This window comes from Talpa occidentalis, unplaced genomic scaffold, assembly GCF_014898055.3.
Source record: "Talpa occidentalis isolate TD23 unplaced genomic scaffold, MPIMG_talOcc4v2.1 talOcc4.7, whole genome shotgun sequence".
In the NCBI taxonomy this organism is placed as follows: Eukaryota; Metazoa; Chordata; class Mammalia; order Eulipotyphla; family Talpidae; genus Talpa; species Talpa occidentalis.
Genome location: NW_023605083.1, coordinates 3,336,250 through 3,357,083, shown reverse-complemented (window position 1 = coordinate 3,357,083; position 20,834 = coordinate 3,336,250). Strand labels below are relative to the sequence as shown.

General features: G+C 58.7%; 1 protein-coding gene across 3 annotated transcripts; it reads left to right on the top strand.

Moving 5' to 3' along the window:
• Positions 1 to 536: 536 nt before the first annotated feature.
• AIF1L (allograft inflammatory factor 1 like) lies at positions 537 to 20,125 on the top strand. 3 transcript variants are annotated; one of them, XM_037492976.2, is made up of 6 exons: positions 537 to 654; positions 912 to 973; positions 10,999 to 11,065; positions 12,738 to 12,779; positions 15,425 to 15,587; positions 16,497 to 20,123. In XM_037492976.2, exons 1-6 carry the CDS (start codon positions 624 to 626, stop codon positions 16,582 to 16,584), a joined length of 453 nt encoding a protein of 150 aa, XP_037348873.1. In that variant the 5' UTR covers positions 537 to 623; the 3' UTR covers positions 16,585 to 20,123. The 3 variants fall into 3 exon arrangements, with proteins under 3 accessions (XP_037348873.1, XP_037348872.1, XP_037348874.1); XM_037492975.2 differs by lacking the exon at positions 537 to 654 and having other exon boundaries at positions 823 to 973; XM_037492977.2 differs by lacking the exons at positions 537 to 654; positions 912 to 973 and adding an exon at positions 5,270 to 5,391 and having other exon boundaries at positions 16,497 to 20,125.
• Positions 20,126 to 20,834: the final 709 nt, after the last annotated feature.

Genomic DNA, 20,834 nt, shown 5'->3' with positions numbered 1-20,834 from the left:
GTCAACACACCAGCCATCCCCTAACTGCCTTAGGGCACCACCATGTCCCAGTGGACTTTATCATCCAGCCCCCGCCAACCCCCAAAAGAAAAAACAACCACCACAAGTTTTTCTGTTTTTCTTTGAAGACTGTAATAAAGGTTGGGGCCGCCCCCCCTCTTTTCTAGAACTGCCGGCTGCCTGCCGGGGCGCCCGTCCTGCCCCCGGGCGGCGGTGGCGCGCTCGCTCCCGCCCCAGCACCGCTTTGATCTTCGGGCCGCCCCGAGGGGCACGAGAACCGCGTTCCTTTCACTTTTGGGGAGCCCGCACCTCCGAGCCGGGAAGGGGACGCGCCGAGGTTCCGGGGGAGCGGGGAGCGGGGGGCTCGCGGCGGCCCCAGCAGAAGCGCCGCGGGGCCGCGTCCCGCATAATAGCCGCTTTGATGCCCGCGGCGGGCGGCGGGCGCGGGGCGGGCGCGGGGCGGGCGCGGGGCGGGCGCAGGGCGGGGGGTGTGTCCCGCGCCCGCGCTCCTCCCGCCGCCGTCCCGCCGCCACACGCCGCCCGAGCTCGGACCCGGCGCCCGTCCCGCCCGCGTGTCCCGCCGCGCCCCGAAGTCCCGAGCCCGCAGGATCCCGGGGCTCGCCATGGCGGTCGCGCTCAGCAACAGGTTCCAAGGTAGGCGCCGCCGTCCGCGCGCTGTCCCGCGGGGGGTGCCCGCGCCCCAGCCCCGCGCCCCGGCCCCGGCCCCAGCCCCGGCCCGCGCCCTGCCCCGCGCCCCCCAACGCCCCCAACGCCCCCGCGCCCCCCGCCCCGCCCGCCACCTGCGCGCGCCGTGGAGGCGGGTTCCCGGGCGCGCGGGAAGCGGGCGCGGGCCGGGGGCATGAGGCCCGTTGAGACCCCGGCTTCCGGGGCTACCTCTTTGTCTCCCGCAGGGGGGAAGGCCTTCGGCTTGCTCAAGGCCCGGCAGGACCGGAGGCTGGCGGAGATCAACAGGGTAAGCGCGCGCCGCCCCCGCCCCGCAGCCTCCCCGGCCCGGACTCGCGTCTGCGCCCCCAAACTCCCACCTTCGTGTGCGAGGCTGTGCCTCAGCTTCCTCGCTTTCCTCGGGCTCCCCCTGATTTCCCTCCTCTTCCCCTGCCCCGGTGCTTCCGACTCCAGGTAGGTCCCCCTGCTCCCCCGCGGCCCCTCTGATCCGGAGTCTCGGGTTGCACGCTGTCCTCGGAGGCGAGGGAGGCTGGGCCCCCGGGGAGCTCTGACGCGCCGGGTCCCAGCGTGCCCCGAGCCCCGAGGCCGGCTTGGGACCTGGCACAGGAATTTGGAGCCTGAGGGACCCCCTGACCAGCAATCCCCGATTTTACGCAGAGGGAGGCCCGACAAGCGGGGTGGCTGGCCGTTGGGAGCACAGCAAGCCCCACGGACCTGTTAGAGCCAAGGCCCGGGGCTTGGGGCCGGGCTCCCACATCAGTGCTCTCTTCACTGTCCAAGTGCTGACCGCCCCCACCCCCAGCCCCCACCCTTACCCTCAACCCCTTTCACTCTAACTTTTAGGAAAGTTTCGCGTGGAGACTTGATGCTTTGGTGCTGGCCCTGGTGGATTTCTTTCAAGAAATCCTTCCAACTCTTGCCAGGCACACAATGGGCGCTCCATAAGCCTTTGCTTAATGACCTTGTCGATTCTGGAAGATAAGGGACAGGGTCAGGGCCTGCCTGGGTTGGCCAGCGCTCAAAGGCAGCACAGCCAGCGGCTTTAGGGCTCTGCAAGACCCGGGCTCGGATCCGGGCTCCATCCTGTATCCGCCCTGCGGGCTAGAGCAAGGGCCTCTCGTCACGCGTCAAGGTCGTCTTGAGGGCTCAATGAGGGAGGCGCCGTGTGTGCTTGGCCCGCTGCCTGGCACCAGGGGAGACCCCGTGGATGGTGCTGGAATTACCTCATGAGGAAGGCTCCCAGGTTCCTTCCTGACAGCCGCAAAGGCATGCCCACAGACACAGGGGCGTTCTCTCTGCTGCCTTATGGGCACTGGGCACCCGGGTATGAGCCCTGCTCTGAGCGCGTGCCAAGCTGGGGGTCTGCAGGGTCCCAGCAAAGGCTGTGTGGATGTGGGTCCAGGGGCTGGGGCTCAGTTGGGGTGCCTTGGTTTTCTGCAACTGCCTAGACCCAGTCTGATTTCGTTTTGCTGGCTGGGGAATCCCAGGGAGGGTGTGGGGTCCCTCAGGGTATCAGCCCCCTGCCCCCTTCACCATCATTCTCACCCGGCCTCTGCTGCCATCTTGAACAGTCTGGACTTTCTGCTGGGGCTCTCGGGGGTCGAGGCTGCCGGCTCCCTCCCAGCTCCCTCTGCAGCCAGCCCACCCTCGGTCTTGGCTGTTCTTGCCCTCTGGACAGGAGCCTGGGGCCCTGATCTCATCCTTCTCCCTGGGCCACTCCGCAGGGCGGGCTCCAAGCTGCCTGCATCCACCCACAGCCTCAGGACCCCCGAGCCAGAGACAGGTCGCAGGGCGGGTTGACTGGAGTTGGACAGAGGAGCTAAGCGTGTGTGGGACTCTCCCTGCCAACCCCGCCCTTGGGGGGGCAGGTGGGGGAGAGAGGCTGCAGGATTGTTTTGGGAGGTGCACTGGCTTGGCGCAGAAAGAGGAGCAGCTGTGGCTGTCAGGGCTGATTGGGCAGTGGCGGGGCTGGGGAGGGGACACAAGAAGAGGCCTCCTGACCACCTGGACCCACCCTGGTGCCCATTAGGGCAAGCACCCGGCTGAGGCCACGCACAGGCAGTGGCGGAGCTTCAGGCCTGGGTCCTATTCTGAGGCCCCGTGTGAGCCCGGGCTGCTGTGGTGCCCTGGGACCCTGGAATAAGGAGGCTTCAGGATCAAGCCAGAAACTTACCTGCTTCCCACCACAGCCGGTCAAGTTTAGTTAGGAGTCTGGCTCTGACCTTGGGTTGTTGTGATTTTTTTGGGTGACATAATCTATGCAAAGCACCCAGAGCCGGCTGCTGTCTTGATTGTTCTCATTGGTTTGTTTGGGTCTGACAGCAACTTGGGACAAGGCCTGAGGTACCCCTGGTCCATGTCGCTGCTCCGCTCGGCTCAGACCCCGTCATCTGGCAGAGCCTTGGTCTTCCCTGGCCTGGAATGGGGGAGATCCCTGCTCTGCTCAGCAGCCGGCAGTCGAGAGAGGCAGATGGAAGGGAAGAGGTGTACTTACTGACAGTACAGCCGCCGGTAGAGAGAAGCCGATGGAAGGGAAGCTCTTTGCAGACTGGGGAGTAGCTCTGTTGGCGGGTTCGGGTCTGTTTCCCCCTTGAGCAGGGCCAAAGCCGGCCATTGGGGAGGAGGCTGGTCCCCCGGGGTGGGTGGGTTCTGGAGAGAACATGCTCACAGACTGCCTGCCTTTGGGGTGTGGCTCTGGAGCAGGACTTTTGGGGGGCTGCACTGAGCAAGGGCTGAGCGGCCCTGTGGAGGCGGGAAGCCTTAAAGGACGGCGTTCCATGACTCGATACTTGTGGGGTCACATGACCAACTGGGGTGCCCACAGTTAGGGCACAGACATGGGGGCAGGGGCAGCGCCTAGCCCAAGTAGCAGTTCTGGGGGTTTCTCCAAACCAACATTCCAGCCCCCTTCAAGACCTTTCTCCTCCCCGGGCCGGCTTGCAGAGGGCAGCTGGGAGGCGCAGGCTTAGGTATTGTTACCATGAAGGATTCAGGAGTAAAAATAGAAGGCTTGGGCCGACCTGGAGGTCTCGGTGGAGCTGTACAAAAATGTGCTTTTGAGGGTTTCACTTTAGCTTGTTCTCTCCTTTTCTTACCACTTGCCAGGCAGGCTCAGGTCGGCGACCATGGGCTGCTCGCCCTAACTCCGTGGGGAGGGCGCTTTGATTCCCATCTCCCAAAGAGTGAGGCCCAGCGGGGTGGAGCAGCAGCCTGTGTTTAGCTGCACTACCTGAGCTCCACCTGTCCTGACTCTCCAGGCTGGCTGGACTCTTTGCCAGTGCCCACCCTGCCCTGCCCTGCCAGGCCGTGAGGAAGTGAGCGTGTGTGTGTGTGTGTGTGTGTGTGTGTGTGTGTGTGTGTGCGTGCATGCACCACTGGAGCAGCACACACCTCCTACTCCCCCGCATAGCTGACATTCCCCCGATGGCACGGCTGGTGACCCCAGACCAGCCAGGCCTGGCTTTATATGGCAACAGGACAAATTCATCAGTTTCCCACGGGGACAGAGAGAAGTTTGCCTGGTGGGTGCCTCTTAAAGCCCCTGACCCATGCATGTGAGCAGGAGGAGTCTATATGAGGCAAGGGCTGCAGCTTGAGCCCAGAGGGCAGGATCTTTTTTTTTTTTTTTTTTTTTTTTAAAGGTTTATTTATGCATACAAGAGCTGTGGTACAGGCCAGAGATTTGGCGGGGTGAGAGGATTCACCAGAGACAGAGTGGGGAACAGAACAGGCAGACGGACTGAAATACACTGCTGAGGGGAGCAGCGGGGAGACAGGAGAGGTCTGCTCGCCATGTGGGTTGCTCCCTGGCCGGCGGGGGATCAAACTGCAGAGCTTGCTAACTGCTTCATAGCGTGGTGCTTAAGCCATGGCCGTGGCCTGCACATCCTCTCCTGGGAGGAGCCCAGCAGCACTGGCGGAGACAGAGCTGCTGCGTCAAAAATCTGTAAACACCCTCGGGACAGGGATTACTAAGCCTCCCATTTTAGAGATAAGGAAACAGAGGCTCAGCCAGGTGAAGTCATCTGCCCAAGGTCACCCCACCAGGAAGTGGCAGAGCTGGGATTCTGACTCCTGATGCTGCCCATGGCTGCCCTGGCCCCTGTCCACCAGGTGGCCGTGGCTGCGCTGTGACACAGGCCTCCCTGGCTTATGTGGATAAGGATCTCTGGCTGTGGTCCAGCCCTCCCATCCCTCCAGGGTCAAATGAAAGGCACTGAGCATTCTCTGTAGCATTAAGGTGCCTGGTGACTAGTTCAGACCCCATGTGCTGGGCATGGCAAACTGGGCATCCCTCTGCGCAGGGGCTATATGGTCCCCCACCCCCTCATGCAGACCTCTGAGATCTGACCCAGGCTCTACACAGGTGTGCTCTGTTCCTTTACCTGGCAGTGCCACTCTGTCCCTGCCCCAGTGACTGTGCCCAGCTGGCATCGCTGGACACCCGTCTCTCTTGCTCTTCCTTAATATATTATAAGGGAGATAGTGATAAGTGGCCACGTGAGCCTCGGAGGATTCAGTGTCCCTGCAGGCCCAGCCCATTGTGACCTTGGTGTGGCCGTGTCACAGGAAGCTGGAGATGGAATTTCTGTAGGGCTGGCTTCATTCGTGTGGTCTGCTTTTCTCCAGCTGCCCCATCTGTTGGCGAGGCTGTGGTGTCCGGATTGGCCCCAGCGCGGCAGTAGGGAATGCGAGCCCACTGGCGTTGTGAGTGCACGTTATGGCCCCTGCTATGTGCCAGGCACCAGGCTGGCCATTTGTGACCCGGTCCTAGCCCTTGAAGAGCCCACGGACTGCGTCAGAGGCCTCACGGCTAGGCATGTGCCACCCAGTCCTTGGGGTTTTCGCCCCAAGGGCTTCAGCCGTCAGCCCCTTGGATGGCCTCCTAGATGGTGATATCTACCCACCTCCAAATTCTGCTGCCGCTCACACATAAAGGGCCTGAGGGCCAGGAGCAAGCACCCGGAAGCACGTGCTGGAGGTATCAGCCTGGTGCCAGCAGGCAGGTGGCAGGGATCCAGGGGCTGGATCACCCACTTCTGATGCTTTTGGAAATAGTCCCAGCCGAACAGGCGCCCTTGGTCCGTGCATGGTGGTCCGGGGTGGGGGTCCTGACGTGCACCAGAGGTTGTAGCTGACCAAGGGGGGCAGCATTGAGAGCAGGTGTGGCTGTGGGCGCTGTCCCCTGGCTGTCCCCCGGGGCTGAGATGGGAGCACTTTGTCCCATGTGTATGGGTGGGTGTCCCTTTACCACCAGGTTGGCCCAGCGGCCAAGGACAAGTTTGCACCCCCAGCAAGGTTCCCCAGGAGGACTTGGTGGCACAGCGTGGGACAGAGAGCTGTGTTGGTGTGGCTTCTCTGCACTTAGCTCCTTTAATCCTCACACTCACCCAGTGCGCAGTTTCGGTCATTATGATCCCCTTTTACTGATGAAGAAACGGAGGACCAGAGGGGTCAAGCCAGTTGTCCAGAGTCACAGGGTTAGAAGGATCGGGGGCTGGGTGTGACAGCCGTTCAACCGTCCTCCCACCGCTCTGGGGACTTCTGACCACTGTGGATTTAGGCAAGATCTTTCCCTCCTGGAGTCTCAGGTTCCCCAGCTGGTGACCACAGAGGCCAAACTGGAAGCCGTGAGGAGTCTGGCTGGATTCTGGATGTTTTCACAGTCTTCCTGGGCCTGGCCATGGGTGTGCTGGCCCTTGGCACTACCTCGGAGTGGGGGTGCTCCACTCAGGGTGTCCTGTCCCCACCCCAGTCTCCTGCAGACTTACATTTCCTGCTTCTTTGCCAGGGTCTGGGCCACTGAGGCCTCCAATCTGCCCCTGGGAGCCCCAGGACCCGCTTCACCCCTCCCCCCATGGAGGCTCATTAGCAGTTTCTGCAGCCACAAAAACTAGTCTTTGGGGTCAGTGGGTTGGAGTGGCAAAGAGGCGGGAGGGTGAACTACCACCCACACAGACACCCCTTCCTCCTAGGGGGGAAAACGGTGGCTCCTGCCCAGGGGCGAGCTTGCTCCCAGGACTGACTGTCTTTGCCCAGAAACCACTTTGTCCTCACTTGGAGCAGAGAGCTGGGGGTGGTGAGGGGAGGGAAACCTGGACTCGTTCAAATTTTGTGACCTTTGGGCCTCAGTTGTCCCATCTGTCCGATGAGGGTAACGATCCTGTCGAAACGGGAAGTCACAACCGGGTCCCTAATTTTTGTAGTAGTCAAGTGAAGCTCTGGCCGATGGATGAGCTGCTGGGGAGAGGTGGGGGTGGGGTGGGGGTGTGTGTGTGACAGTTGATTGATGGATGAAAAGGTCAGAAGATGACAGCACACAGCTGAGGTTATGTGTGCTAGCGCTGTGTCAAACGCTTTCCAAGTATTTGCTTACGTACCGTAATCCTCAGGCCCGGGCTATGAAATGTGTTTAGCCTTCCTGCAGACAGGGCAGCTGCGGCACAAACGAAGTGGTTATCACACGGCTACTACGCAGATTCAAACCCAGGCTTTCCAGCCCCAGCCTGGCTCTTTTTGTTTCTTCTTTTGCTTTTCTTCTAAATCTTTCAAGGAGCTCCCACCCCCACATCCTCTGCCAGGAGACCTGGAGTCAGGGCAGCCAGGGGTCCTGGAGTCTGGAGCCCCCGCACGTCTGTGCCTTGAGGTTGGACAAGGAGAGAGGGAAGGGTGCCCAAGACAGGATGCCAGGGGCTGTACCTGAGCTGCAACCAGGAATCCAAAGCTCACCAGCAGAGCTGCTGTGCCCAGTGCCCGCCGCCTGCCGCCCAGGCTTCCTGCCAAAGGCCTGGTCCACACAGCTGCCCTAAGCCTGGGTCCGCGAGGCTGCCTACTCAAACAGGAACTGGTCAGCTGCTTCCCCACCCCCGGTTGCTCAGAGGCTCAAGCATTTGTCATTTTTGGCTCTAAGGAGGAATGGAATTCTGACCTCCGGGTGCCCTCAGGGCTCTGTCACACATCCGTGCTCAACCACATAGTCCAGTGGTTAGAGTGGAGAAAGGTATTCTGGCTGATGACTGGCTTCTGGGTCATTCAGCACTTGCTTCTTGAGCACCTACTATGTGCTGGGCACTGCTAGGGACTTGGCACCTGAGAGGGGATGAGCCAGTAAGCAGGTCCTCCTAGAACCAAGGGCCTGCCTCCACCCGGCCCAGCATCCTTCCAACCTCCATCACTCCACTCCCCATCTCTGTGCAGGGCCGCTGCTGTGGAGTCAGACCCCAGCTCAGTCGCTCGCTGTGCTGCTTTGAGCAAGTGGCGTACCCTCTCCGAGTCCCAGTTCACTCATTCATTCTGCAAATTTGTTGAGCTTCTGGTCCACGGAGCTTGCATCCTAGCCGGGGGAGGAGGACAGTGGACGACGCCTGGGTAGCAATCCCACTGTGAATTGTCAGTTGTGTTAGGAGGTGATTGATCCTGCGGGTTAAAAAGACGTTAAAGGCAGATTGGAAGTGGAACTGGGGGCTGTGGCGGGCAGGGTAGAGCAATCTGGCCTCCCCAAAAAGGCGACGTTTGAGCAAAGGCTTGAAGGAAGTGAGGAAGACGTGGCCCCCAGGCAGGGGGCTCGGCTGGAGCAAAGGTCCCTAGGCAGGAGCAAACCGAGCGTGGGGGAGACATGGGAAGGAGGCCAGGGTGCTGAGGTCATTCTGTGGGGAGGTGTGGAGCACAAAACAGTGGGGAGACAAAATCCAGGGCTGCTGTGCCTGCGGAGAACCTGGTGGGTCGGGTCGGGCCCCGGTTGGGAGCTTGGAGCCTCCCCAGATCGCCTGCTGCGTTCTCGTCCTCGTGCTGTCACAGCCTGGTGGGTCTGGTTCGCCCTCGTGTGTGATTTGTCTCCAAGACCAGGGACTGTGTCCTGCCCCTGTGTCCCACCCCTGGGTTCTTGGAGCCACACAGTACAGACAGACTCTGGGCTGGGGCAGGATTCTGGCCAACCCCAGCTCTTTCTCCCATAAACTCACCTGTGCGTCTGTGTCTCCCCATGAGCGCTGTCCAGTTCACGGCCATGTGAAGGGACGTGGGAGGGCGCTGTGCAGGGTGCTGAGTGGATCCCACTAAAACATCAAGCCTACAAGCTGCCTACTCTACCATATGGCCTTTTCTGAACTCCCAGACACTGTCAGTGGCCATTGTTTAGTCTTTATTTGGCAAAATAAAAACTTGGCAGCCCTCTCTTCACACACACACACACACACACACACACACACACACGCACACACACACACACACCATTGATAATATTTTGGATCTGTTTCTGTATTAGCCCAAAGTCTGGAAGCCCCTCCCCTGGACAGAGGGGGTCTGTGGCCCTGGGAGGTGCCTGGTCTGCCCAGGGTCACAGACAAGAGGTAGTTGTCCTATTTTGGTCAGAGTGGGTGGGACGACCGTGGGAGAGCACTGTGAGTGGGGGGCCAAGCGTGGGGGCTCCTGGGCAGAGCCCGCCAGACAGAGGGCCGCCTTCTAGGCTGCAGGAGCACCGTCCTGCCCCGGCTAAGTGGGGGAGGGCCGTGCTGGACGCTTGGTAATGAGGTCCCCAAGTTGGCGGTGGCCGAGCCGGTTGGGCCCGGGGCTCCGGGGTGCCCTCCACGCAGCAGCAGCCGGACACGGCCATAGCGCCGGCTCCAAACCCACCCTGAGCTTCCGGCCTGGGGACAGTCCATGTTCTATTCAACGGCTCTGGTCCGCGGGATCGCAGTAGCTGTGAGGATGTGTGGGCTGACCCAGTGCCTGCCAAAAGCAAGGGGCAATCAAAGCCCCCAACCTGGCAAGGGCGCCAGCAGGTCGGTGTCTCCTTGGTCACGGGCACTGAGTAACTCGCGGGAACTTGTATCCTGGGAGGGACACTATCCCGCTGCACAGCCAACACCCACCACTGTTGAGAGCTGAGGACGAGCTCACAGGTCCTCCCATCCGGGGCCTGGCAGGTGGCACCGCGTGCCCTCACGTAGCTGAGCGGACTGGACCCACGTCCCAACCCCGGGGCTTTATAGCCATTCCGCTTCCGGTCACTCTATTCTACTTGAAGTGTTTGAGGCTTGTGAAGGGAGTGAGCCTAGGCCAGGTGGTGTGTGGGCACAGTCCTGGGCATCCTGCAGCAGGACAGGCGGCAGGAATCTAGGCATTGGGCGATAGACCTGGAGAGCAACTAATGTTCTTTTATAAACATGGACTTCCTGTCATTTTAAGATAAGAATGTTATCTTCCTCTGTCTCACCTGTTCCTTGATGCCCAGGAGTGTGGTTCTTCAGACATGGTTGAGTGAGTGAGCGAGAGAGAGAGAGAGAGCGCGTGGGTGCGTGAATGAGTGACTGAGAGGGAGTGAGAGAGAGAGAGAGTGTGAATGTGGGTGAGCGAGTGAGTGAGCTGTGCCCGTGCACTCAGCTCCGTGATGAGAAGCAAGGTGCAGAGAAGGGGGGGTGTTTGGGGTCTGGGCTAGGTGGACACTCCTTGCCCACCTGAAACGGGGTCCGTGGTCACTCCAGGTCGCGGCAGGACAAGCAGGCCCTGGCGCCGTGCTTACGAAGGGTAGCTTTTTGCTTTAAAGCCAAACGAATGGCCACCGCCTGCCTGTCTTTAAGGCAGTGTCAGGGTTAAGGCTGCGGCTGTAAAGGAGACGGTGGAAGCATGGGTGGTGCGAGCCTCAGTTTCCCCATCTGTAAGGTGGGTGCCGTGAGGGTTGCTCTCAGCTGGAGGCTGTTGGTTGTGCCGCCCGCCCCCATCCCCACCCCCGCCCCAGTCTGGTTCTGAAAGGCCTGGAATCCCTTCAAGCGTTGAGGGGGAGGGGCATCCTGTGTTACAGGTGAGGACTCAGGGGAGAGGATCATGTCTGCATGTCCCAATAGTTTCTGGCGGGAGCAGAGGCAGCCGCTGTTCAGGGCTCTGGCTAGACGCCAGCAGTCAAACTCACGCTTTTTGGAGCCTGGACGAGGGAGTTATGATAATTACCCCTCCTTGGCAGATAAACCTGAGAGATCCAGAGAGGAATTCACTCTCTCAAGTCACGCGCCTAAGACATTAACATGGGCCACAGGCCTGTCTTGGGGCGCATAGCTTCATGGGGCCCAGAGCCGGGGTGCCCTGCGGGGAGGCCCGCTGAGCCCTGCACTGGTGATGGGGATTGTGCGGGTGTCCAGGCTTCCGAGCAGAGCCTCCTCCTCCCTCCCTCAGGGCCCGGCAGGTCTGCCTGAGGGCCAGCCCCACGCTGAGCTCCCGCCCTGTCAGGACAGGCCCAGCCAGCCACCCAGATGGACATGAGGCACCGGGCGAGTTCTGCCCGCTGGCCCCTGGCTCAGTGCTGTCCTCTCGCCTCTGTAGGAGTTCCTCTGTGACCAGAAGTACAGCGATGAAGAGAACCTGCCGGAAAAGCTTGTGGCCTTCAAAGGTAAGGCCTCACAAGCTGGCCCCCGAGACGGAGGGTTCCGCAATCCCCCACCCCACCGTGGCCAGGCTGCATCTGAAGACTTGCGTCCTCCTGAACTGTTCCCGGCAGGCTGCAAGACAGGGTGCCCGACCTGGGGCACAGGCCCTCCACCTGCCTCTGGCCATCTCCCCCGACACCCAGCCTGCAGGCCCTGGCCTGCCCCTCTCCCCTCCCCCTGCCAGGCCCAGGTTGGCTCCTGGCCGCCTGGCCCAGGCCCTTACTCCATGGCCCAGCACACAATCAGCTCTTTGTGGGGCCGGCCGCTCCCCCTCCGCGCGCAGCGTCTCAGGAGCCCCTGTGGAGAATGGACGTTTGTGTCCCCACAGCAGGGCAGGGGGCAGAGTTTCTGCCCATTGAATCCCTCTGCACGGGATGAAAAGGAAACAGGGCCCGCATCCGAGCTGGGAGGGGGCGCATAAAGGTCCCTCTGTTCTGGGCCTGGCACTTGGTTCCCAGCCAGCGGCTGCAGGGAGAGGAGCCGGGCGCCCAGCAGCAGGGCGGGCCCACCTTTCCTGCCGAGACCGTACAGGGTGCAAACCCTGGGCGTGCTGGAGGACCACCGGGAGGCCCCGAGCCCACATCCCCCCACCCCACAGCCCTGACAAGGTGGGCATCCTACGGGCTCCGAGACAGAATCTGCCAAGTGCCTCTCTGCTGCCATCGGCTACACTGTCCTTGCGCAGGAGTGAGGGTTAAGGCTTTGTGGAGCCGTGACCTGGAGGGAAGCACATGAAAACCTGGGGCTCCCCAACCATCCCGATGCAGCCAGGAGGAAGAACTTTCCTTGTTGAAGAAACTCAGGCCAGAGAGGTGGGCTGATTTGCCTGAGGTCACAGCTCACCTGTGGCAGACGTGGGGCTTGACCCTGCACTGGCCTCCCTCCAAAGCCGCTGCTCTCAACCACTACACAGCGGTGCTTTTGACGTTAAACAGGAAAAGGAAAGAAAGGAACTAGAACAAAGATACTGCCATCCCTGGCCTATCACCCCACCCAGCCGCCCAGAGGGGAGCAAAGCTGAGGGATGCCTTCCCTTCCTGGGCTCGGGCTGCCAAGTGGCGGCAGTGGACAGAACAGACCTAGGGCCTGTGCCTTTGTCCAGATGCCCAGCTCACCCTTGATGTCCCCTCCTTCCCCACTGGAGGGTCTTGGGACACCCTGGCAGCTGTCCCTAGTTGAGGTTTAGGGGAGGGTCCGTGATCAAAGGCAGGAACACAGGCCTTTCTCCTGGGAGAACGGCCCCCCAAAGTTTCAGAACCACATGGATTCCTTAAACCAGCACTTCCCACATCTGGCTGCCTATACAAACACCTGGGACACTGCAAGCACAGCTATTCCTGCCCCCAGCCCACAAATCCCGAGCTCCAGGGCTGGGAATGGATTCCAGTTACCTGTCACTTTGCAGCCCGCCTGCACCAGTGCGGACCCCGGAGAAGGCAGCTGCCATCCTGCGTGGAGGGTCAGCCCAGCCCCCAAGCTCCCCTCCCCGCTGTCTGTGGGCCAGGGCACAAACAGGGGGAGATGGATAGGACTTGTGGGGTGAGGAGGGTGGTGGGGTCTCCCAAGGACCTGATGAGTTGTCCTCGGGGGCTACCCTACTTCCAAGCTCATGCCAGTTTTTGCTTGGATTCCCAGAGAAGTACATGGAGTTTGACCTGAACAATGAAGGCGAAATTGGTGAGTGAGGCCTGGGGTGGCTGGGCAGGGTGGAGGGGGTGCGAGTCCCACGGCGTGGGGGCAGGGCAGGTGCTCTCACGGTGTGAACAGGTGCACGACTCTCCCCATAAACCCAGCCAGCTGAGCAGCCCTGGCTCTTCTGCCGCTGCCCGGGACCCACCACCCCCAAACTCTCCCACTTCTTCCCAACTCGCCACCTCCCTGCCCACCCCGGACGTGGGTCAGAGGGCCATGCTGAGATGCTCAGGCTGCACCAAAGTAGACAGTCAACACCATGGCCCGGGCTGGGTGCCGCCTCTGTCCCCAACCGGCCCTTCCCTGCGGGCTGTCCTGCAGTGTCAAGGCGCCTTCGTGTGCAGAGGCCGCCCTCCCACCGTCCCTCGCCGTCCTGCTGTCCAGGCATGTATGTTCAAGACCACAGCTTGCCCTGAACGTGGACGCCAGGGATGTGGTCAAGGCCACTTTAATTGTCTCCATTTTACAAATTAGGAAACTGAGGCCCAGAAAGGTGAACCGACTTCCAGGGGCACTCGGTTGGGGTGGCAGGCCTGTTGCCCAGCTTCCCCCTCCTCTGCTCACCCTGAGCGGCCACGGTCACCCCCAGCTTTTCTGCTCCTCCTCCATCCCCTCGTCCTTCTTTCTTTTGAATATTTTGATCATTGCTTTCTTCTTTTGAAATTATTTTTGCATTATCAAAGTAATGCACTTCATCATAAAGCGTTTAGCAAAGCACAAAGACAAGCATCTCACAGCCCCACCTTCCAGAAATAACCGTTCGAACTTGATGTATCGTTGGCGCCCTCTGTTCTGTTCAGATCATGAACGCTGTTTTATAGCATTTTATTTGTTTGTTTGTTTTTAAAGATTTATTTATTTATGCATACAAGAACTGGGGCACAGACCGGAAGTGGGGGGGGTGGTGAGAGGATTCACCAGAGACAGAGTGGGGAGCAGAACAGACAGATCCACTGAAATCCACTGCTGAGGGGAGCAGCGGGGAGACAGGAGGGTCTGCTGCCCTGTGGGTAGCTCCCTGGCTGGGGATCAAACTCATGCTGCAGTGGCTGCAGACAGCTTCCTAGTGCTGCGTCTTAACCCCTTGTGCCACCAGGGAGGCCCTTTATAGCATTTTAGAACCTCCTTTTGTGAATATGTAACTTAACACTGGGAGTATTTTGAGATGATTAACTTCTCTTTTGAATGTAACCGGTGGCAGCTCCGTGCCCACTTGGGGATGGACCGTGACTTCCGCCTCCAGCCCCTTAGCACCGCCATCTAGACAGCTTCCAGGTGTGACATTATTGATGATCCCTTGAAGAGTGCCTTTGTCCACATCGCTATTTCTTTAGAGTAAATCTCAGGAATCAGACAGTCTGGGTCAAAGGCTTCTGAGGCGACTTGCCAAATTGCCTTCCAGAAAGGTCTTGCCAATTTCGCGTCTGGCCAGCAGCGAGAGGAAGACCTTTCACTTCTTCCTGCAGAGCGCTGTCCTGCTTTCTTTGAAATACTCTGGACTTCCTGGCACCGAAGGGTCTGGCACCAGCCCTGCCTCTCCGGTGAGCTGGTGCAGCTCCCCTGGCTACCCTTCTTGCTACCCCTTGCTGACCCATTGTCCGCTGAATAATCTGAAGGAAACTGCCTCAGGTCTCTGGAGCCTGAGGTCAGAGGCAGCACCTCATGGGGTTGAAATGATTTTTTGGGTGCTTCCCTTGTTTTTCTTGACCTCTGTTCTTTTGTCGGTACTCCTGCTGCCCAGGATATTTTTGGTGCCCTCCCCCTCCTGGTGAGGTGGCGCCCTGGGATGGCAGGAGGGAGAGGTAGGCGAGGAGAAGCCGCAGCCGTGCCCGGAGAGGGACTTGATGCCTGTCTCAGGCTGACTCCGTGCCCCTGCCTTGGTGGCAGTGACTTCTGGGGGAGCAGGAGCAGTCAGGGAGCAGCCCCCAGACCTCGGGGAGCAGCAAAGATCTTAGCGAGAGTCCAGAGCAGCGGCTGTTCCTGAGCACCTGCCTTGGGCCTCTTCCTCCAAAGGACCCTATCAGGGCCTCCCTGGTGGTGCAAGGGGTTAAGTCTCAGCACTATGAAGCTATCGCTAGCTACTGCGGCCTGAGTTCCATCCCCGGCCAGGGAGCTACCCACATGGTGTGGCAGACCTCTCCCATCTCCCCGCTGCTCCCCTCAGCAGTGTATTTCAATGGATCTGCCTGTTCTGTTCCCCGCTCTGTCTCTGGTGAGTCCTCTCACTCCCCGCAGCTCTGGCCTGTACCCTAGTTCTTGTATGCATAAATAAATAAATCTTTAAAAAAAAAAAAACAACAGCAAAGGACCCCGTCAACCCTTGTCACCACTGGTGGGAGCAGGGTTCAGAGAGGTTGAGTAGTTTGCCCCAGGCCCCACAGCCAGGAATAGCAGAGCTGGATTCCAACACACATCTGTCCCATCGCTAGTGGCCCACGTCCCTAACCTAGTCCACGGCCTCCAAAGAGAGCAGGGCAGGCTGACGGGCTCCACCTCTCTGGCAGCGGAAGCCTGTTAACTGCAGTCCCAAGGAGGGGCTGCTTCTGGGCCTGGGTTTCGGGGAAGCCTGGTGGCGGCGCCCTCACCCAGCAGCCTGTCTCCACCACATGGGCTTGCTTTTCCTCTGGCAGACCTGATGTCGCTAAAGAGGATGATGGAGAAGCTCGGAGTCCCCAAGACCCACCTGGAGATGAAGAAGATGATCTCCGAGGTGACAGGCGGTGTCAGCGACACCATCTCCTACCGGGACTTTGTGAACATGATGCTGGGGAAGCGCTCGGCCGTGCTCAAGCTGTGAGTAGCTCGCCCTCGTGGGGCCACCGTGCGGAGACCCCTGGTTTGGACACCTCGGCCCTCCCCAGCCAGTAGGAAACATGTGTGACTCACTGGGCCAGGTTCTTTTTTTTTTTTTTCTCCAAAAATTTATATATTTATACATAAAAGAGCTGGGGTACAGGCCAGAGGTGTGGGAGGGTGAGAGGATTCATCAGAGACAGAGCGGGAAGCAGAACAGGCAGAAGGACCGAAATACGCTGCTGAGGGGAGCAGCAGGGAGACAGGAGAGGTCTGCTGCACCATGTGAGTTGCTCCCTGGCTGGCCAGGAATCGTACCCGCTCTGCAGAGGCTGCAGACAGCTTCACAGCGCTGCGCTCAACCCGCTGCACCACTGGGGAGGTCCTAGACTGTCTCCCTTTGGATGGGATTTAAAGCCAGCGGAGCGGGCAGAGCCCAGCGGGCTGTGAGCATGTGGGCAACCTGCTGCAGATGGCTTCAAGGTCTTGCTGGAATCCTCCAGCTGGGAAATAGTAGGCCTGGAATTGCCATCTAGGCCCTCTAGAGGCTTCACGCTGAGACCCTGTCCTCTACCCTCAGACTTAACAGCAGTGGATGGGGAGGTTTTTGAAGATGAGAAGGGATTTTAAGCAGAGCTGTGGCCTAGGCTGCTTGCTGAGGGTAGACCCATGGCGTAGGAGTCACATCTGGAGTCTCGGCCTGCTGGGGGGCCCTGAGGGGTCACACAGCCAGTGTGCCTCAGCTTTGCCCTCTGTCATCATGGGTTTCTGAGAAGACTCTTCTGGAGAATGACCCTGTGGGCATTCTGCAGCGACCCCGCAGGTGTGAGGGCTGGGATAGGTTTCCCTGTGTGGCAGAAGGGGTCCTAATTCTGTTATATATTTTTTTTTCCTCCGTATCCAAACCAGAGTCATGATGTTTGAAGGAAAAGCCAAGGAGAGCAGCCCCAAGCCGGTTGGGCCCCCTCCTGAGAGAGACATTGCCAGCCTGCCCTGAGCAGACCTGCCCCAGCTGCCCTGCCCTCCCTGCCTCCCCCCACCCTCCCACCGTGATTTGTCTCGTTTCATTTGGTCGTTGTATTTGTGTTTTCACTGGGCAGAATTAATGATCTCTTTGCAAAGCACAAATTATCTGCCTTCAAGGTCCCTGGGGCCCCTTCCTTTCTTCTCCCCTCTTCTCCCCTGTCCGCGCAGAAGGGCTGACACCAAAGCAGAACACTGGAGGGCATAGGGCGGGCAGGAAGACTGGAAGCTGTGTTTCCAGCTTGGAGCTTACACTGTGCGTTTTCAAGGAGGACTCTGGGTTAAGTCCAGGCTGAGCAGCCTGGCCCTGGTGGAGACCTTGAGCCACTTTCATTTGACCCTGGAGTAAGAGGAACAGGGCTGCAGAGCCCCACTGGGGTGTCCTTGGGCAGCTCTAATTCCAGTGCTCTGGGGTGGTCCAGGATGTGGCCATGGGACGCTACACTGCCTCCAGCTGATCCCCACAGGCCATGCTTCTCATCCTTGGTGAGATGACAGGAGGGAAGGATGGGGGCTTGGCCATTTCAACCTTTCAAGAAGGTTCCAGAAGGAATCCTCTAGCCTCCCCCCCTCCCCAGCCATACCTTCCTAGGCAGCTCAGACAGGGTGCATATGATGGGTACAGCCCCCCTATTCCTTGCTGGGGCAGCAAAAGGCTACAGAACTAGATGGGAAGCCAGGGACCTTGGGGTTGGGGTGTGCTCAGCCAAGGAGGAAGCTGAGGATAACAGGACAGGAGCAAGAGGAATAAGATGCTCATGGCCAAGAGCACCACTGCTGAGCCAGGAGCTGAGAAAAGGGACTAGAATGACAACCCCTGTCTGCTGGAAATGACCATTCTCCCCCACTTGCTCCCCACCTTATACACCATTCATTCATGCATTCACTCAGTCACCCAACAGATATTTATTGACCACCTATTATAAGCTTTAAGTCTTTTCCTCACCCCACTTTGTCCTGATCGTGTTGTGTCTCTCTTCCTTACTCACCTCTGCATTTCCAAATCACCCAGAACCTTGAGCTTGGGGACTGGATTGGGGTCATCTTGGTCCTTTTATGGACTCATGGGGTTTTAGAGCCCTGACCCCCTGGAGGCTAGCTGGACCAGTCCTCTCATTTCACAGGTGGTCTCCTGGGATTAAGTGTCTTGCCCAAGGTCAGGGTTGATCTGCAGATGGGAGAGTCTGGACCAGAGCCCAGGAATCCTAATGCCCTGCCTGCTCCTGTCTTACTGGGCTGCCTCCTTCAACAGCCAAGGGATGTGGTCAGAAGGGATCATCTCCTAGGTCGATACAAGGGGACCGGCCGGGGGCCAAGTCTTGCCCTGCAAGTCTGCAGGACCCACGCCTACCTCTGTAGTTATACCTTCCCCACGTCTTCTTGACCAAGTCACTTCTCAGAACTCACACAGGAGGACGACCCACTGGATCCTATCGAGGCTGAGCAGGGAGCCAGCCTTGGCCCCATCTGTGTGCTGGAGCCCTTCCTGTGCCAGATCAGAACTTTGATGCATCCACCCATTTAATATATTTATAACACGCCCGCTGTGGGCCAGGAGCCGAGAACACAGTGGTGAAATGGACAGTCTTTAGGAATTCAGAGTCTAGGATGGAATCAGATCCAGACAAGTGAGATGATCATGAGAGAAGGGGGATACGGAGTGATGACATTGTCATCCTGTCATCCTGGGGGGGCTTAGCTGAGCCCAGGGTTGAGTAAGTCACAAACTTTAAGTGATAGGTTTCAGAGCTGTTAGAGGCTAGAGCCAGCGGGGGACTCCCCAAGGCTCCTCAGTGCCCCACAATCACAGGTGCCGGACAGCATTTGAGGGAGTGAAGCATGTAGGTGGGGAAATGGCCAGGTTGGGTTAACCTGCTGGTCTCCAGTTCAGGAGCAAGTTAATTTGCCCATGACTGGCTGATTTTCAGCCTAAGGAGCTACTTCAAATGCACAGGCCTAGTTGAAGTTTAAACTCCAGCAAAACATTCCGTCCTGTAAATATAAAATCTCACCACCACCCTTGCCTTTTGTTTCCCCAAGATCTTTAGATGAGCTACTGCCTGTCCCCACCCCTTCCCACTGCATCACCTCTCTGGGACAGAGACCTCTGAGCAAGGTCAGCCTTCCTTGACAGCCTGCCACAGCCAGAGTGCCCTGTCTCTCTCACTCAGGGACATCAGAGCCAACGTGATTTCAAAGGGGTTCAGTTTATTGGACAGCAGGAAGCAGCCTCAAAGGAGGAGAGCAGGCGGGTATGTCCTCAGCTTCTGGAAAGGGCAGGAAGGAGTTCTCTCATTGGATGGGGGTGTCCTGGGAAGCCCCACCAGTTCCTTTACCATTTCTTGGAACTCAACCCCTGGAGGAAGGGGGCGGTCTGAAGAGTGGTCCTTGGAAAGGTGGGGATAGGGGAGGATTCTGCAAGTTTTTCAGGTTTCAGCTATTGGCTGGAGCATTCTCTCAGCTAAGACCTCATCTTAAAACTTCAGCTGCCTTTTTTCTAAAAGACCAAATTTAATTAATGTAACAAGCAACTCAGGGGCAGCCAACTATGGCTTTGTCCCTCTGACTCAAGAGCAAGAAGTCTGTCCAGCAAGTTCAGCTGGATGAAGTGTGTGTGCAAGTGTGCATATGAGTGTGTGTGATGCAGGGTGTCACCTGTACAGATGAAATAAAACAGACAAACTTACAATGTCTTGGGTGGTGTACTTTGGGAACAGTTCCCGAATGGGGCAACTTCAGAAGAGCAAGCATATATAGCAGCGGTCTGAATGTGACCTGTGTGCTGGACCCTGCTACTCACTGAACTCTATGGACTCCTTAGAACTCCATGAGACAGGTTCGGTGATGTCATGCTTGTTTTTTAAATGAGAAGCAAGCTTGGAGCAGATAAGCAATTTGCTGCCAACCAATTAGTCGGAGAATATGTAACCTCCCCCCTCCTCACTCCCCCACCTCACCCAGACGCCAAATCAAGTATCTCTTTCAGAGCATCTATTGCATGCATCCACTAGCAGAATGTCCAGCTGGGACTGTGTCATCGTCGTCCATCAGCAAAGCCAGACCAGAGGAATTCTAAACCCGACTCCACTTTTGGGCCAAGGGGCACAGGGGATTTTCTTAACATCTAGTTAGGGGGGAAAAGGCTGTCCTAAAGCTAATTCCATACAGGCTTTGTGGACTCCACCCCCACCCCAGGCCAAAGCCAAAGACACTGGGAACTCCACATCCCATCCCCACCCAAGGGAAGGTGGCTGGGACCTGAGGGTGGGGTTCAGCAGCCAGGTGGGTACAAAGCCAGGCACGTGGGCTTTGGAGGGGTCCCCCTTTTTGGCTCTCCGCCAGCTCCCAGCGTTGGGCCAGCTCTGAGAGTGCCTTTGGGTTTCCAGGTCGGTGGATCGGGTAGGACGCATGAAAGCCTTTTATTTCCCTATTTTCTCCCTGAGTTGTCCATTTACCTTATTTCCTTTTCCCTTGTCAATAAACCTTTTATTAACCTTTTGTGTGTGTCTGTAGTGGAGTATTCGTAAGTCCCCTTTAAGCGCGCGGGTGAGGACCCACAGCCAGGCAACCCGCTCCATATCGGGGCTGCCCTATAACAATCTCAGAGCTTCAGTCACCTCAATTAAATGGCAGTAACAGCCCCTGGCGAGCAGGATGTCAGGAAGAGTAAATACAGTGGAAGTGTCTTGGCGCAGTTTCCAGGCTACGTTCCGGGAACGATTATCTCGTGCATAGCCAAGAGTTGGTCTCCGGTGCCCGCAGACTCCCTTTCAGGGCTGGGCTCAGGCGGAAGAGGGGTGTCCCGCGGCGAGGGCGCCCCACTCCGTCTAAGCCGCTTTCCCTGCCCACGCCCCCTCCAAACTCTCAAAGGCTGCCCCTGGAATGCGTTAAGTTCCTCGCGTCTCTGAATAGGGAGCCATTAACAACCGCCCACGGCAGCGGCTTCCTTTGCAGCCGGTGGGGAACAAAGAGGGGGCAACGCCGGGGCGGGCCCGCCCACGACCGAGGCCAACGCGCACCCCCCACCCGGCTCCAACTGCGAACGTGGGCGTGGTTCCGGGATGCGCCAGTGCGCAAGCGCGGCCTCGGGACCACGCCCCCACTAGACCCGAATGGACCAATGAAAGGCGGCGGCCGGGGTAGCGCGCGACAACAGCGGTCCCTCAGCCTCCCCGGAACCCAGCGAGGAAGGAGACGAGTGACGTCACAGGACGCGCCGGAAAT